General features: G+C 41.8%; 2 protein-coding genes across 2 annotated transcripts; one reads left to right on the forward strand and one right to left on the reverse strand.

Moving 5' to 3' along the window:
- Positions 1-824: 824 nt before the first annotated feature.
- On the reverse strand, positions 825-5,085 carry chpf2 (chondroitin polymerizing factor 2). The gene is made up of 4 exons (XM_053342708.1): positions 4,675-5,085; positions 3,472-4,036; positions 3,184-3,366; positions 825-2,483 (listed from the first exon to the last, which is right to left on the reverse strand). The coding sequence occupies exons 1-4, from the start codon at positions 4,944-4,946 to the stop codon at positions 1,209-1,211; spliced, it is 2,295 nt and encodes a 764-aa protein (XP_053198683.1). The 5' UTR covers positions 4,947-5,085; the 3' UTR covers positions 825-1,208.
- A 2,705-nt stretch (positions 5,086-7,790) lies between these two features.
- abcf2b (ATP-binding cassette, sub-family F (GCN20), member 2b) lies at positions 7,791-14,999 on the forward strand. Its single transcript, XM_053342709.1, has 15 exons — positions 7,791-7,866; positions 9,580-9,730; positions 9,865-10,077; positions 10,309-10,491; positions 10,642-10,813; positions 11,516-11,611; positions 11,709-11,811; positions 12,012-12,107; positions 12,263-12,382; positions 12,470-12,559; positions 12,668-12,778; positions 12,876-12,938; positions 13,050-13,178; positions 13,313-13,516; positions 14,345-14,999. The coding sequence occupies exons 2-15, from the start codon at positions 9,592-9,594 to the stop codon at positions 14,459-14,461; spliced, it is 1,836 nt and encodes a 611-aa protein (XP_053198684.1). The 5' UTR covers positions 7,791-7,866; positions 9,580-9,591; the 3' UTR covers positions 14,462-14,999.
- The last annotated feature ends 2,259 nt before the right edge of the window (positions 15,000-17,258 follow it).

A 17,258-nucleotide genomic window follows, 5' to 3' on the forward strand; every position in this document is an offset into this window, starting at 1 on the left:
AAAGGGCTTCTTTCACTCCGCTCTTCCGCTATTCTCCTGAGCCGACAACCCTCACATGGGAGAAGTTTTTGTGGGTGGGTGGTGGTGAAGGGAAGGGAGGGAGAGAGGGGGGGTCAGTGCAGTCCTCTCACGCCTCTACAGAGGAGGAGGAGGAGGAGGAGGAGGCTGCTGCTGTGTGAAGTAACCCATTCAAGCCTGTTCAACCATCTCACTGTGAAGGTTAACCACCCACACCATAACGGACCTTGGCTATAGGTGGACGTGACCCTCCCTCTGGGCACTGGGTTCACTTCTCTCCCCAAAGACATATGTGTACAGAATACTGGCCAAAAAGCCCAGGGAGGCCCGGGCTGGGGTGGAGAATTACTGGCTCAATATGAGGAGATGAGGCGGGGCGGGCTGCTGTTGGAACAAACTGTTCACTGCTTCACTGGCACTGCAGTAAAAAAGCTTTTAGGCAAACTGGTGAGACTACGAGATGTATTACTCTGAATATGAGCACATTTTTCTGCTTTTACTCTGCAGATATCATAGCATACACAGCATACAGGATCCTTTAAAACAGTCGTCTTTTGCTTGGTGAGACTTGAAACAGGCTCTTTACACACTGTAATAAATATAATATGAATGAAAATGAATGAAACTGTGAGCAGAAATATCACTCTTTAATACTTCTTTAAAAAAAAAAAGAAAAGAAAAAGGCAGCCAATGGCTTCAGCTTGTTTCCAGTATTATCCTTAACATCTTCACTAAGGCAGACTTATGGCTCAAGGTTTTTTTCTCAATTAATTAACAATAATAATAAGTCAATGAAGACTTTTAATACTTCAAGACAGAACGTCCTGCATTTCTTTAAAACTGGAGTGTATAAATATTGTTGATCTGCTCCTGAATCAAATACGTTGACAGCAGGAATACAAGTAACAGCTTCTTGGGTATCTGTCAGCATCTGTGGTCCACATTCAAGGAGGTGTGTGAAGGCGTCCTCAGTGACTCATTATTCATCGTCGTCTAGACATGACAGATTCAAAGTTACACACTCACAAGTCAAAAGTGTTCATACATAACAGAGCAGACAGTCTTCTCAGCTGGAGGAAACAACTATGAGCTTATGCATCGGCGCACAATTGCTCTACTGAAGCGTCCGTGATGCTTTTCCACTCAGTACGTGGATTAAAAAAAAAGTGTTATTTAACAATCCGCATCCTTTAGGTGCTGTTGGCCTGCTCTTGTTCAAACAGAGCCATGGCTAGATGAGAGCGTGACCCCAGACCCTCCAGGTTGCTGAGGACACAGCGGTGGTAGATGTCCTCGCTGAACCGCGGGTTGCAAGCCCGCCGCACGTATTTCTGGATCAGCGCGGGTTCCACAGCTCGGAACACGTGCAGGCCGGAGTAACGCACGAATATGTCGTACACGTCCATGCTCTCCAGCAGCTCCTCGTTGTCCAGGATGTCGGCCGCCATCTTGGTCCGTGCCGTCATGTAGTCGGCGTTGTAGAAGCAAGCCTCGTCAAAGACGTGGCGGTCAAAGTGGCCGTCTCGCAGGGACTCGGCGGCGAAGGAGGAGGAGGCGGCGGAGGGCTGCTGCTCGCGGTAGACGACGGCCGGGTTGAACTCTTGGAAGTGGACGGGGAAGAAGACCTGCCAGTTGCTGATGGCGTTCATTCTGCAGCGGTTCAGAAAGTCGGCGTTGACCTCCGTCCACACGCTGGCCAGGAAGAACAGCGTGTCCACCGGGTGCTTCTTAGAGATGATGTCCATCAGCTTGACCTGTGAGGGAACCTCCGTCTTCACGCTGATCCATGGGATCTTCACGTCTCCATATCGCTTCTCCACCTCCCCGATCATCGCCTTGATGCCAGCGAACACGTCAGTCTGGCTGACTCGCTGCGCGTCGAAGGGATCGTAGATGAACAAGAACGTGAGTAAAACATTGTCATGCGTGTCCAAAGTGTTCATCACATACATGTCCAAGAAGTTCCCGACATAGTCCTGATCCTGGGCAGTGACAGGTAGGATGACCTGCACCCGTGTCGCCTCTGTCACATAAGGCATGGGGATAATTTCAACTGCACTTAGAGGTCGCAACAAGTTAACCCGTTTGGCAATGACCTGGCTGTGGCCTTTCTGAGTGTAGGCCTCCAGTGCGAGATCCAGCACATACTCCATACCGCGCGTGGGGTCGAAGCGCCGGTATCCGTTCAGTAGACGCCGTTTACGGAAGCGTAGCTGCGGCTGGTAGCGCTCGTTCAGGCGCTCCACCGCGATCTCCAGAACTGCGTTTACATCGGCGCGGTCGGCCCCTCTCATCTCACACTTGGGCGAGCTGTCGACGCACGTATAAATGTGCTCTTCGGTGAAGTACTCCCAGTTTATGACCTCGAAGCGGGTCCTCGGTTTGAAGGGAGGATTGATTCCTACGGGCCACGTGACTCCCGCCTTCCCTTCTGGTGTCAAGTCACTGAGGTTGCTGATCTGCATCTGAAGTGTTCACACAAATGACACATTATACAACCTCAATCTCACATTATCGAATCTGCCAAACATATTGTAAAAGTTAATTAAAGATCAATTCAGGATGATACACAGTGTAAACATTTGCCAAGTCAAACTTCCCCTCAGTATATCTTATCTTATCTTGTCACTTGAAGCTTTATTACAGAGTAGTGTCCACAAAGCGGTTTTAAATAAGTGCAAACATCTGTTAAGTTTCGGGTTGAGCCCAAACACATTCATATGTCTAACTCTGCCAGCTGACTTATGATGGAAAACATAGCACAGGCTCAGTAGAGGAAAATAACTAAGACCTCAGTGTACATAATATACAACAGCACATACCTAATCCTTCATGCCTAATCATGAGCAGCTACTTTATTTAGATAATAGAGCTTCTAAGTACGGATGAAATTCAAAAGAAAGCTTGCGCTGGAATGTAACACTCGGCAGAACACCCCATCCCTCGTCTTGGCTTCCTGACATGTATAAATATTGTATCAGGCAGGAATTTCTGACCTGGCTCGAAAATGGGTGTGGTTGGGAGATAAAAACAAACATTATACTTTTACACAGAACTCATCACGTCAGTATCAGTGTAGTCCCATCAGAGGAGGAAAGAAAACAGAAAAACATAAAAACACTTGTTAATCACAGTTGAGAGAAAGAAAGATAAAATGTTACTAACCTGCAGCTGCTGGATTTGTAGATAAGTCCACTCCAGCTCAATCTGGCTGAAACGTTTATGCAGGCGGTACATGAGATTTGGTTCTGATACAGGATGGACAGTGAAGGCGTTTTTAAACTGAGCGCTATCTTCACGCTCTGGATCTGCGTTCTTTCCAAGCTCAAAGTAACGATACGTCATCTCCTGTGAGCCAAAGAGACATAAATAAATTACTAAAAACAACTGTTGTGCTGATATTTTTTACACTTTTGTTGCATGTTTTTTTTTTTGGGAGGGGGGGGTTGTTACCTGGTGTATTTCCACACAGCTGAGACCTAGATAGTCAATGATGCAGCGGCCCAGCCACTCATCAGGTCTCACGCTGAGGATGTCATTACGGCATGTGTCGAGGTGGGGCTGCAGACGGGCCAGCAGACTGCGAGACAGCAGGTAGCCGTAACCCCCGTGGCAGTAGCGTGCCTTCTCCTCCCCACCTATGAACTCCTCCGCCCTTCCCATATACAAGTCCTGACCCGCGCTGAGGTGGCTGACGAGCTCCGAAAGACGATCGGCCTGCATGTAAGTGTCGTCCTGCGCCAAGAGGAACCAGTCGTAGTCCGAGCCGTAGTGCTGGTGGAGGTGACGCACCGTCTCGTACATCAGCCATACCGGGCGGTCGTCGCCGTGGGCAACCACAGTCATGCCATGGGGCACCTTGGGACTGCGCAGGCCCGTGAAGAAGAAGGTGCGGTGGAAGTGGTGGGCGACCGTGCGGTTCACCGCCACGGCGAGCGTGTTGAGGGTTGCTCGAGAGGTTAGTACGCCCACCAGCAGTCGCTCCCTGATGCCCAGTTCAGTGTGAATATACCGCGTTCTGCAGAGGTGGAGAGAGACGGATCAATGGAAAAAATTAGAGCACAAGTTAGGTTTGGAAGCTATTAATAGGAAATCTTGACAGCACTGAAAATATGTTGGATTTCAGCAAGGTTTTCCACTTTTAGAGATCATATGAAGCTGTTTTCCAGCTGATAATCACCCTCAGAATTAGTTTTAAGACAGACTCAAAATTTTATGCATTTGTGGATTCACAGGTCAAACCTTCCACAAATGAGCTACTGTACATGTATGTGCAACTAGATTTGACTTATGCAACCTATAATCTATAGGCCACATTAACTATATATCCCACCCACTGTATTTAGACCACTCTAGGAGAGATTTAAATGTAAGCCTATTAAATTGGTAAATCCTCTGGAATCAAACTGTTTTTTAAAAAGAACATCCTGTAAGATTTAAAAACAAAATGTTATGTGGTTTCTTTGCCCTAACATTTGTTGAGAAAAAAAAACAACAAACACAACATTAAATGGTTGCATATGTGTTTGCTGAAAAGCCCTCTCTGTGCCACTAACACAAACGTCTCTCACACATCTTCCTGGCGTCTATCTTGATCTTATCTTTGACTTCTTTCAGCAAAAAAAAACAAAAAAACTTCCACATTCACACACTCACCTGAGGACTTTCTTGTGTGGCTTATTTGGATCCTTGTGATAGGGAACTATACGTGGCTGGAAGTCTTCCTCTGCACCCCCATCTCTTGAGTCTCTCTGAGCTTCCCCTCTGCCAAGGAAAAGCCCCCCATTGCCCAGCTCATCCCTGCAGGAGTCGTCTGTGTCCCCTTGTGTCCAGGACACCATTAAAAGACTCAAGCTGCAGCCCAGAGACAGCCCGAGGATAAGGGGCAAAGCAGGCCTGAACACGGCCAAAAAGGAAGAGAGACGCATATCTAACTTTTAAGAAGCTACACTTGATGAAGCTGCTGTGGGAGAGTTAACAGCTCATGTGGCTTTAAAAGCATTTGAAGCTGTGCCAACAACCTTTTAAATATTTTTTGTGAGATGCTACTGATCAATTAACAGTGGCAGAAAATTCCCTTTTTACATGTCACATAGCTACTGTCTCTTTTTTTCTTCTTTTTTCAGACATATCCGGAGAGGTAGTCGTTTTTTAAAAGTTTCTAATCAACCTATAGAGCAAAAGCAAATCGAGAAAGTCACTTTTGCAATCAGAGTAATATATTACAACTCATTCCAAAATGCAAGATGATATTATTTTTGCATGGTAAGCAAAAAATTGTACATTAAACATCCAGCTAACATTGCTGACTACTTTCTCCATTCATGTGCACCATGTATTCTGCACATACCATTGATTTTTCTAGCCACATACGAACCTGATTCACACTTTAGCCACTGTTATACAAACTGTGCTATATAACCTAACCTTACTGCTACAGCTACCTTCACATTAATTGGCTTAACACAAAATTTGGGGCTAGCCTTTAAAAGCTAATAGCTACTTCTAAACTAAATGTACAAATTATTTATACAATAATAAGTTAATGTGCAGAAACGCGGAGTGTCACCGATTGAAAAAAGGTTAATGTTAACCTAACCAAGATTGTACAGCTGTTTTTATCGCCTTATTTAACATTACAGTATCGTTTATGAGTCGGAAGGAACAAACACCAAACACTAAGCTAGCAGGTTAGCATCGTGTCCCATTGCTCGTCGGTCCATCTCCTCTCATGTGAAGACATAAATCCACATTTTCTGCCAAAAATAAGTCGTCAAGCTCGGTTGTATATGCGTCGTCCATTTCCTCAGTTACTTGACTTCCTCAAAACACTGAGTGCCACACACACACAGAGAGGCAGGGGCTGAAGTAGCGTCGGTTCCTCCTCATCATCATCATCATCATCATCGCCGCCTGGCTGACTGAGCATCACCTCCAGGCTGAAGCAGCAGCAGGACACCAGAGGAAAGGGGTGTAGCTTAAAAATAATGTCCATTTGCAGCAATCATATCATAATTATGGTGGATTATTACCGACAATGTGATGAAAGGACATATGTAAGTTATTATAATGAGAAACTGTAATAAAATAATGGCTTAGTAACTCAAAATATTTACTTAGTATCTCAAATAATGACTTAGTAACCCAAAATAATGACTTAGTAACCCAAATAATGACTTAGTAACCCAAAAATAATGACTTTATCTCAAAATAATGAGAAACTATCTAAAAATAATGGCTCAGTATCTCAAAATAATGACTTAGTATCTCAATGACTTAGTATATACTAGTCATTATTTTGAGATATCTCAAAATAATGAGAATATATCTCAAAATATTGGCTCAGTATCTCAAAATAATGGTTTAGTAACTGAAAACAATGACTTAGTATCTCAAAATAATGCCTTAGTCTCTCAAACTAATGGCTCAGTATGTCAAAATAATGACTTATTTATTCAAAAGAATGAGAAACTATCTCAAAATATTGGCTCAGTATCTCAAAATAATGACTTAGTATCTCAAAATAATGGCTCGGTATCTCAAAATAATAGCTCAGTATGTCAAAATAATTACTTATTTATTCAAAATAATGAGAAACTATCTCAAAATAATGAGAAACTATCTCAAAATAATGACTTAGTAACTAAAAAATATCTAGTATCTCAAAATAATGATCACTTATTAAGTCAGAATAATCACAAACTATCTCAAAATAATCTAATTTATTTTATGACGTATTCATATCTCATTCATTTGAGATAGTATCTCATTTTGAGTTACTATGTCATTATTTTGAGATACCAAGTCATTATTTTGATATAGTATCTCATTATTTGGAGAAGGTTTCTTATTATATTGACTTACAGGATCTGTTTTTAGTCTTTATGCTAAACTAAGATAGGAAAACTATCTAAAATAAGGAGCTTTTTAAAAATAATATTATAATAAATAATAAGCTTTAAATGATGATTTAGTTGCTAATTATAACCTTCAGTAGACATGTAGGAAACCCTGTTTGGGATAGTAAATCATAATTTGGGGATCTTTTCTCGTAATTATGAGATAGTCATAGTCATAACTGTGAGATTAGACCTCTGATTTGTTACACCCAGATTATATTATATCTAGATTATACCATAGGATTATACCCAGCAACCAATACTAGTGAATTTAAATTATTATGTATATTTTTGGCTAGCTCCGTTGCTAGGCGACCAGCACAAACTATGGTAGTCTTTATGCTAAATTAACAGACTACGTTAGGAAAATAACCGTCAAATAAGATTTAAATAATGCTCTAGTTGCAAATTATAACATTCATATGTGAACATGTAGGAAACGTTCACTTACCTGTTTGTTAGGGTAGTAACTCATAATTTGAGGATCTTTTCTCGTAATTATGAGATAAGCAAGAACCATGTTAGTCTTATGAAATAGTACATCATAATTTTAGGGATTTGTTTGTGATAATTATGAGCTAGTCATAGTCATAACTGTGAGATTAGACCTCTGAGTTTGCATTTCTGTATCTATTTAGCGTCTTCCACTCAATTACTCATAGTAGCTATGGTTATTATCCCGTGGTGTTATAAATTAAAGTCAGTGCTAAATTAGGAGTAATATAAATATAAATGGAGAGTTTACTGCAGTCAGGAAGGGGGCGGGGTTAATGTGCTCAAACCGCCCCTCTCTTCCTTATATAGTCCGGGGCAGGTTCATGTGCGCTAACCGCCCCTCTCTTCCTTATATGGTCCGTCTGGCGGGTTTGAGAGCGGCTACATCCACCCGGCGAAAAAAGTGGACACGAGTCGTCGGTGTGCTCCCGGAGACCGGTAATTTATAACCAAGGTAAGAAAGACATTAACAGCGTCTAAAAACGCAGATAACATAGATGGCACAGGTGGGGTATGTGATGACTTAATCGTAGCCTTGGAAACATATTTATTCGTCGCCGAATTAGTCTTAATTCACAGCCGGTAGCGGGCCTTGCGTCAAATTAGCATTTAGCATTAGCAGCTCAGGCCTGTCAGCAGAAGCAGCAGCTAACACAGCCCAAAGAGGCTAAGTTATCCAACGCGATATAATCTGTTATTATGTGTGACATCTCGTCTTAATCAGATAATATCGCTGTTTGGTTATAACCGTCGATTAATGTGCCTTAAAGTGTCAAAATCTGGCCTTTAATGTTAGCATGCATCAGCTATTAGGGTTAGCTTTGGCTATGAGGCTTTACAGCTAATGTAAGAGCTCAACGTGCAAAGCAGGTGGGAGCTGAATGCGGCTTTTTTTTGTTTTAACATGATCACCCATCGCTATTGAGTCTTACGTCATTCCCCCAAAACCATTAAACTCTTTAAATTAAATCAGCTGTAAATTGAACTTGATGTTAACACCGTGTGGTTAGATACCGGCTAATTTTAGTCGCTGTTTTACTGGCAATTGTTCTTAGATCACCCTGATTTTCACTGTGGTGACACGTGATTTGTACCATTCAACTTTTTAAAAATACCTTATTAGATAGATGGATGGATAATTTATTCATCCCCATAGGGGAAATACATGTATCCGATAGCTCATACAAAAACACAAATACATAAATAAGAACAAATAATATATACAAAAATCCTAAAAGTTAAAAAGAATATATATACGATAATTATATTAAGAGGAGGAAACACTATTCAGAATGATTGACCGGTCACTATCTTATGTTTTCATTGTAAAGTCTGATGGCTACAGGTATAAAGGACTCTCAAGGGTCAATTTTTAGGCAGATTAGCTTGAGAACAAGTGCCTGTAAACAATTCATTTATGTAGTTACTAAAAAATATCTGTAAAAATACAAATATGATTAAGTTTAAATATTCAAGGGTGGACAAAAACATTCAACACATGTCAGATGTAGGGCTCAGCAATCTATCAACATAATGATATCATGAGACTAGATATTATCTTAGGTATCAAATTTGATATTGTTTTATGGCAAAGTGTTATCTTTTACTGGTTTTAAAGGTAAAATTATGTAATCTGAACATCACAGACTGGTCTACCTCTTCTATTGTTTGTCTTTACCTACTTAGTCATTATTTCCTCATTACTGATGAGTAATCCATCAGAAATTTGAATTGTGTAAATATTTAATGACAGCAGTAATACTCATCCCTATAAAAATGTTGCAATATTGATTTTTTTTATGTGTTTGGACAAGAATATTGTTTTTTTTAATATTTTTTTCTTTATCACACAGTCCTAGTCAGAAGTATCAAAGTTCAAGTCCCTTTAATTAGTCTGTACTTGAGGTAATCTGACCATTTCTTTAACTGTAGCTTCTTGAATTATACTAAACTTCCTTCTAATTGTTTTACACACAGGCAATTTAAAACTACTTCCTGGTGACATTAGGTTAAATTAGTCATAGAGGATGTGTGTGGGGGGTGCTTGTTAAATGTTGTCATTGAGCAACTGGGGATCAGAGGATGGTTCTGTTTCCATTACATTACATAACATAGCATTATTTAAAAGTTAGATCATTGATCCATATGTCCTTTTTTTCTTTTGTAGCCTTGCCCAGCCATGCCATCCGACTTAGCCAAGAAGAAGGCGGCAAAGAAGAAGGAGGCCGCAAAAGCTCGCCAGCGCACCAAGAAAACCGATGATGGAACCGAGGACGCTGAACAAGCAGAGACCGAGCTTAATGGAGCACAAAGCAATGGTGAGGGGATCTTTTGAATTAAAATTATAATCAGTTTGGTCAAGTGTGATTTTTAAGATGGTATACTTAATTTGAAGTTCCCATTCTGTCCTTAAGTATATGTCAAGCTTAATCAGCGTGTTTCATCTTAACAGGTATCGCCAGTTTGACAAAGGAACTGGACGAATTTGAGCTGGCCAAGACAGAAGCTCGGGCAGTGACCGGTGTTCTGGCTTCGCACCCCAACAGCACTGATGTCCACATCGCCAGCCTGTCGCTCACTTTCCACGGCCAGGAGCTGCTAGCAGACACCAGCCTCGAGCTCAACTCAGGCAGACGCTATGGCCTCATTGGTCTTAACGGCACAGGTAACCAAGTTTCTCCCGGCACAGTAATTTTTTTTTGTGGAGCAGTTAGGGCAAAGGCAAAAGTCTGGCTTGATATCCTAAAACTTCTACACTCTTAACATGTAGCAGAGCAAGTTTCTACACTGTTCTTTAACTGTTCTCACACTTAATTCAGAGCATCAAACATTTTCTCAATTTCAGTACTTCCCATATCGTGAATCTAATTTTATTTATGTGCTTTTTATCCACCAGGAAAATCCATGCTGTTGTCAGCCATTGGACACCGTGAAATTCCCATTCCAGAGCATATAGATATTTACCACTTGACCCGGGAGATGCCACCCAGCGAAAAGACGGCTCTGCACTGTGTCATGGAGGTGGACGAGCAGAGGATCATGCTGGAGAAGGAAGCAGAGAGACTCGCGTCCGAGGACTGTGAGTAACCTTTGATGTTACCGTACAGTAACTAAAGAGGGGAGAAACCGATTCATCACATGTTAGCTTCATGTTGAGCATGTAACGTCGTCTCACACTGCCTGGATTTGACATTAACAGTAAATGTCTCTTTTCTCATTCCCCACATAGCGGAGTGTGAGAAGCTGATGGAGCTGTACGAGCGTCTGGAGGAGCTGGACGCAGACAAGGCAGAGGTGCGAGCCTCTCGGATCCTCCACGGTTTGGGTTTCAGCAGCGCCATGCAGCAGAAGAAGATGAAGGACTTCAGTGGAGGCTGGAGGATGCGCGTTGCTCTGGCCAGGTGAGAACAAAACGCCCTTATCACCATATAGAGATTATTATATTTAACCTTTTTTTTTAATCTCGAAAGACCATTGAGAAGGAATCCTTATTTACAATGGTGTCGAAACATTAACAGCAACACACAAAATGATATTAGGTGAAAGCGAAAAGGAAAAAAATGAGGAAAAATAATACAAAATAAAACAGTAGAAGCAGCAGAATAAAAACAAACTACAGTAAAGTTAAAGATTTACAATCAAATAAAACAAGGCCTGAGATAAGGCTTTTGAACAGCTGTATTGATGGTTAAAAATCTAATTTAAGGCCTTTTGCAGATTGTTCCATGTGTAAGGTGCATTATAAGAGATGATGATGCAACACATGTTCTCTTGTTGCTGCGTTTTTAGGTTTAAATTCAGACAATTTAGCCCTTTGATCTATTTTTTGTGTTCAAGAGTAAAGCCAGTATGTGTATATATTATTAATATTAAAGTACAGCTGCACCTGTCTTACATAGAAAATACCCATAAACATCCAGAGTACTAAAGCACATTTAAATTTAGCTTTAACTTCATCGTAAAGCAATATATCTTGGCTAGCTCAACCAGCAAAAGCTAGGCTAATCTTTACAGATGGGAAGAAGTGTCGCTCTCATGTAACTGTTAAGAGAAAAAAGTACAAATCTATCTTTTCTTCTTTTTTTTTTTTTTCTTTTTTTTAGAGCTCTGTTCATCAAGCCCTTCATGTTGCTGCTGGATGAGCCCACTAACCACTTGGATCTGGATGCCTGTGTGTGGTTGGAAGAGGAGCTCAAGTCGTAAGTCCACACCCAACTTCATGTTTTTATAAATAGCCACAAAAGAAACAAACAACAAACAGTCGATGGGGTTCTGATCATCATCTTTTTTTTTCAGGTTCAAGCGTATCCTCGTGCTCATCTCACACTCTCAAGACTTCCTGAACGGCGTGTGCACCAACATCATCAACCTGCATTTGAGAAAGCTGAAATACTACACGGTAAGAAGGAGTAAAAGAAGAAGACTGCGTAACAGGAAGTGATCCATATATTTTGTAAAAGTGTCTGGAGTAGACTCTGTGTAATCTGTGGTCTCGTAACGCCGTATAAGGACAGCGGGGGCGGGCTGTTACTAATAATGTGTCTCCTGAGTGTGCAAGCTCTGTTGGATGACCGTGCAAATCTATTTTTATATTTTAAGGGTAACTATGACCAGTATGTGAAGACCAGGGAGGAGCTGGAAGAGAACCAGATGAAGCGCTTCAATTGGGAGCAGGACCAGATAGCACACATGAAGGTAAATAAAGGGGACACCATGTGGCGGCTTATCTTCACTGCACAGACTTACCCCCCCGACAAGGAGTCACACTTATGATAAAGCAATGATTACTCCCTTTTTCTAAGTAGTCAAATCAGAACACGCACTCATTTATTTTTACATCTATCCTCCAGAATTACATTGCCAGGTTTGGTCACGGCTCTGCAAAGCTGGCGAGACAGGCGCAGAGTAAGGAGAAGACACTGCAGAAGATGGTGGCATCGGGCTTGACTGAAAAAGTTGTGAATGACAAGGTAATGTAATGTCTTTGAGCCATTGATCCCCACTTTTGAGAATTTGATAGTCATGATATTAACAGTCGCCTCTGTCTCCTCCTCCAGACTCTGTCATTTTATTTTCCTCCCTGTGGGAAGATTCCCCCTCCTGTTATCATGGTTCAGAATGTGAGCTTCAAGTACAGTGACAACACAGTGAGTACAGTTCATATCCCAGCACGGGAGCAGCTTTTTGTTCATTATAATGTAGGTTCATGTCTTAAAGTCATCCGTTCATGTTCCCCCCTCCCCCTCCCTCCACAGCCGCACATATATAAAAACCTGGAGTTTGGTATCGACTTGGATACACGAGTGGCTCTGGTGGGGCCTAATGGAGCAGGAAAGTCCACCCTGCTGAAGCTGCTGATGGGAGAGGTAAGTTATTTATTTATCCATCAGCCTGAAATAAGCTGCAGTTTTCTTTTTTTTTTTTTTAAAAGCATTTAGATTTATTCTCCTTTTCTCTTTGCAGCTCCTGCCCTGTGATGGCATGATCCGCAAGCATTCTCACGTCAAGATAGGCAGATATCACCAGGTAAAACACACCGAGCATCACTTCTACAGGCTACAGATACTTTTACATATTGAAGGAGCTTGTCCAATAAAATTTAAAATGTCTCTCTTTATCTGCTTGTGTTTTTTATAGCATCTGACAGAGCAGCTGGAGCTGGATCTGTCTCCACTGGAGTACATGATGAAGTGTTACCCTGAGATCAAAGAAAAGGAGGAGATGAGGAAGATCATTGGTCGCTACGGCCTGACGGGAAAACAGCAGGTATGAATGGCCTACTTTCTCCTGAAGATGCAGAATTTGGGGATGGGGGGGGGGGGTAATTCAGAGTAAAACTTAAATCCATATTTGCTTTCTTTTTGCAAGTTTTCACCTGATGATTTTTTATTTTTTTGTAGGTCAGTCCGATCAGGAACTTGTCCGATGGCCAGAAATGTCGGGTGTGTTTTGCCTGGCTGGCCTGGCAGAACCCTCACATGCTGTTCCTTGACGAGCCCACCAATCACTTGGATATCGAGACTATCGACGCATTGGCAGAAGCCATCAACGAGTTTGACGGCGGCATGATGCTCGTTAGCCACGACTTCAGGCTCATCCAGCAGGTACGTCATGTGACCCAGCCTCCCATTTGGCAATTTGTACTGAATGAGTTTCACTTTTTAAAACCTTTTATTAGTAACGTGTGGAGCAGCATTTCCACCTGATAGTCCTTCCTCCCTCCTTTCCCTCCTTTCCTTCCTCCCTCCTTCTTCCTTCCTCCCTCCCCTCCTTTCCTTCCTCCTTCCTTCCTTCCTCCATTCATCCTTCCCTCCCTCCCTCCTTTCCTTTCTTCCTTCCTTCTTCCTCCCACCCTTCCTTCCTTCCTCCTTTCTTCCTTCCTTCTTCCTCCCATCCTTCCTTCCTTCCTTCCCCCTTCCTTCCTTCTTCCTCCCATCCATCCTTCCTTCCTCCCTACTTTCCTCCCTTCATCCTTTCCTCATTTCCTCCCTCCTTTCCTTCCTCCCATCCATCCTTCCTCCCTCCTTTCCTTCCTTTCCTTCCTTCTTCCTCCCATCCTTCCTTCCTTCCTCCTCCCTTCCTTCCTTCCCTCCCTCCCTTCCTCCCCCATCCATTCCTCCCCATCCTTCCTTCCTTCCTTCCTTCCCTCCCTCCCTTCCTCCCCCATCCATTCCTCCCCATCCATCCTTCCTTCCTTCCTCCTTTCCTTCTTCCTCCCAGCTCATTTAAATACTATTTTTAATGGAGGTTTTTTGCACATAAAAGAAAAAATGGTTCCAACAGCAGCTCTGAGTCTAATGGAAAATATAGAAAAAGTTGTCCTCTGACCTGTAATTATGGATTTAGGAAGTTGAAGTGAAATAATTGTAACAGTTTTAAACTCCCACAATTAAAACCCATTTCTTTTTTTCCTCCCTCTCTTCCCCTCTCAGGTGGCTCAGGAGATCTGGATCTGCGAGAGTCAAACCATCACAAAGTGGAACAGGGACATCCTGGCCTATAAGGAGCACTTGAAATCAAGGATTGAGAAACAAGCGCATGACATCTAAAAACAAAACGACGACAACAAATAACAACAACAACAAAAAAATGGCAAACGTTACACTCTCGAGCCACTCCTTTATCTTACATCATGGATTCAAACCTGCGAGCTCCCCTGAATGACGAGGCGAGCGAGCGGGCCAAACATCCTTTACTAGAACTGAAACAATCTCTTATGCATCTTATTGGACATGTCTGTTGTACATGTTGTACTGTATTTCCATCTCCAGTATAACAGTGCTGCATTGTGCTTAATCTGACCCCCCCACCCCTCCACCTACTACCCCTCTCCTCTTCCTCTTCCTCCTTTCCTCCCGCCCCCTTCACCTCAGGCTGCACTCTGATTGGCTGATTTCACCTGAAGCATCTCAGTGCATTTTGGATTGCATTCCATTGTGCTGTCTTCATAGAAAAGTTTTATTTTTCCAAAATGTTCTGTTTTATCCCAACAAAGTATGCAGCAGCTTTTTAGGTCATATTTTATGATATTTAAAAGTTGATTTTTTTTTTTGGTGTATTTTTTTTCCTTTTTTTTTGTTTCCCCCCCTCCCCCCTTCCTCTTCTTCTTCTTCTTCTTCCTCCTCTTCATCCTCCAGTGGTGTAAAAGAGCATTTCTTGCCTTATTTAACAATGTAATGCAATAAAGGTTTGTCTGAAATAAACAGAACATAAAAACAGCATATTTAAATTGAAGAAGACTTTTATTCATTTTTTAACACTTTTTTCTTTTTAAACGAATACAGTGCTTGTATCCAAAAATCAAAAGCTTTTTATTCTTATTAATATTTAGGGAAAATAAACTATTGTACATCTCTGTAAACAAGAGGACAAAGTGATTTTTTTTTTTTTTTTTTCTTTTAGAAGTAGTAGCTTTGGATTCAGGCTTGTGACACCTCCAACGGCTGCAATAAGATCCAAACCTCAAGTTTTCTCAACTTAAAAAAAAAAAAAATTAAACTGAAGTGTCCATTTTCTTGGCATAACCAGAGATAGAAGATAATTAACCATTTATCTCCTTTTTTAAATTTTTTATAAAACACTCCCCAACCGAGGCCAGAACATCTCCAGGATGCAGCAGAAAAAGAGAAATCTATTTTAGTGAGTTATTAACCTTTCTTTCTAAAGCTCTCAGTCAAAGCTGTGTTCATGTCATATTAGAGGGGTGGTAACATTACCCCCAAAAGTACTGCTGCCACCATTAGAAAACAAAAATTGCCCCCTAACTTTATTACTACATACCAAATTTGCTTCTAATATAACTTAAAACATCAAAATCAAGAGATGTTAGAATGACAGTTTCTCATGAGGTTAGGTTTGTTGTTTTAACGTCACACTTCAAATCGATGTCTAAAGAGATGCTAAATCTGATATGTAGCAATAACCCTGCTGCCACCACTAAGAAAGAAACTATTACATACCAAATTATTTTTCTAATATCACTTTAAAAAAAATCACTTCTGTTATGTAATAATGTTAAAATGAGACTCTTGTGTGGTGTTAACCCTCCTGTTGTCCTCGAGTAAAGGAAGGAAGTAAGAAAGGGGGGAAAGGAATGAAAGAAGGAAGGGAGAGGGGAAAGGAGGGAGGAAGGAAGGGGAAAAGAAGGGAGGGAGGGAGAAGGGAGGGAGGAAGGAAGGATGGGAGGAAGAAGGAGGGAGGAAGGAAGGATGGAAGGAAGGAAGGATGGGAGGAAGGAAGGAAAGGAGGGAGGGAGGGAGGGACGGACGATGGATGGGAGGGAGGAAGAAGGAAGGATGAGAGGAAGAAGGAAGGAAGGAGGGAGGAAGGAAAGGGTGAAAGGAAGGAAAGAAGGATGGAAGGAAGGAAGGAAAGGGGGGAGGAAGGAAGGAAGAAGGAGGGGGAGGAAGGAAGGATGGGAGGAAAGTAGGGAGGAAGGAAGGAAAGTAGGGAGGAAGGAATGACAGAAGGGAGGAGGAAAGGAGGAAGAAGGAAGGATGGGAGGAAAGGAGGGAGGAAGGAAGGGGGGAAGGACAGGAGAGAGGAAGGAAAGGGGGGAAAGGAATGAAAGAAGGGAGGAAGAAGGAAGGACGCAGGAAGGAAGGAACAGTCCAAACAGACGGGGTCAATTTGACCCGGGAGGACGACAGGAAGCTTAAAACAGAAGAAAAAAGGCTCCAATCAATCAAAGCCTGAAGAGAGACTCCGTGTATCATCCATCGTGTTTTAAAACATATTAATTTGGTTTGAAGTGAAAACCAAAGAAACGAAACATGAAAAGCAAAACGTGAGCAAACATTTTTTAACAACATGGGTTTTTCATATTCAGTCAGTTTTATGGATTTTAAAGCAGATATAATAAACCAACAGAAACTCTCAAAACATTTCTCACGTGTGTCTATCTCTAAATATCACCACCAAAAAAAAAAAAAAAAAAGTATTTGATTTGACTTGTCTTTTTTTTTTTTTTTTGGGGGGGGTTAAGTAGTGTTTGCAGCTTGTTACAAACACTGGACAAGTAATAGCACCATCAATTGGATCTCTCTCTCTCTCTCTCTCTCTCTCTCTCTCTCTCTCTCTCTCTCTCTCTCTCTCTCTCTCTCTCTCTCTCTCTCTCTCTCTCTCTCTCTCTCTCTCTCTCTCTCTCTCTCTCTCTCTCTCTCTCTCTCTCTCTCTCCTCTCTCTCTCTCTCTCTCTCTCTCTCTCTCTCTCTCTCACACACACACACACAAAAAGAAAAAGAAAATCTAATTCTAGCAAACATCAGGAGATTGAACTCAAATCCAAGTTGGCAATTAATTCTCTTGCTAAATCCAACATGACATGTTTACAGCTTAACATTCAACA

This window comes from Scomber japonicus, chromosome 21, assembly GCF_027409825.1.
Source record: "Scomber japonicus isolate fScoJap1 chromosome 21, fScoJap1.pri, whole genome shotgun sequence".
Lineage (NCBI taxonomy): Eukaryota > Metazoa > Chordata > Actinopteri > Scombriformes > Scombridae > Scomber > Scomber japonicus.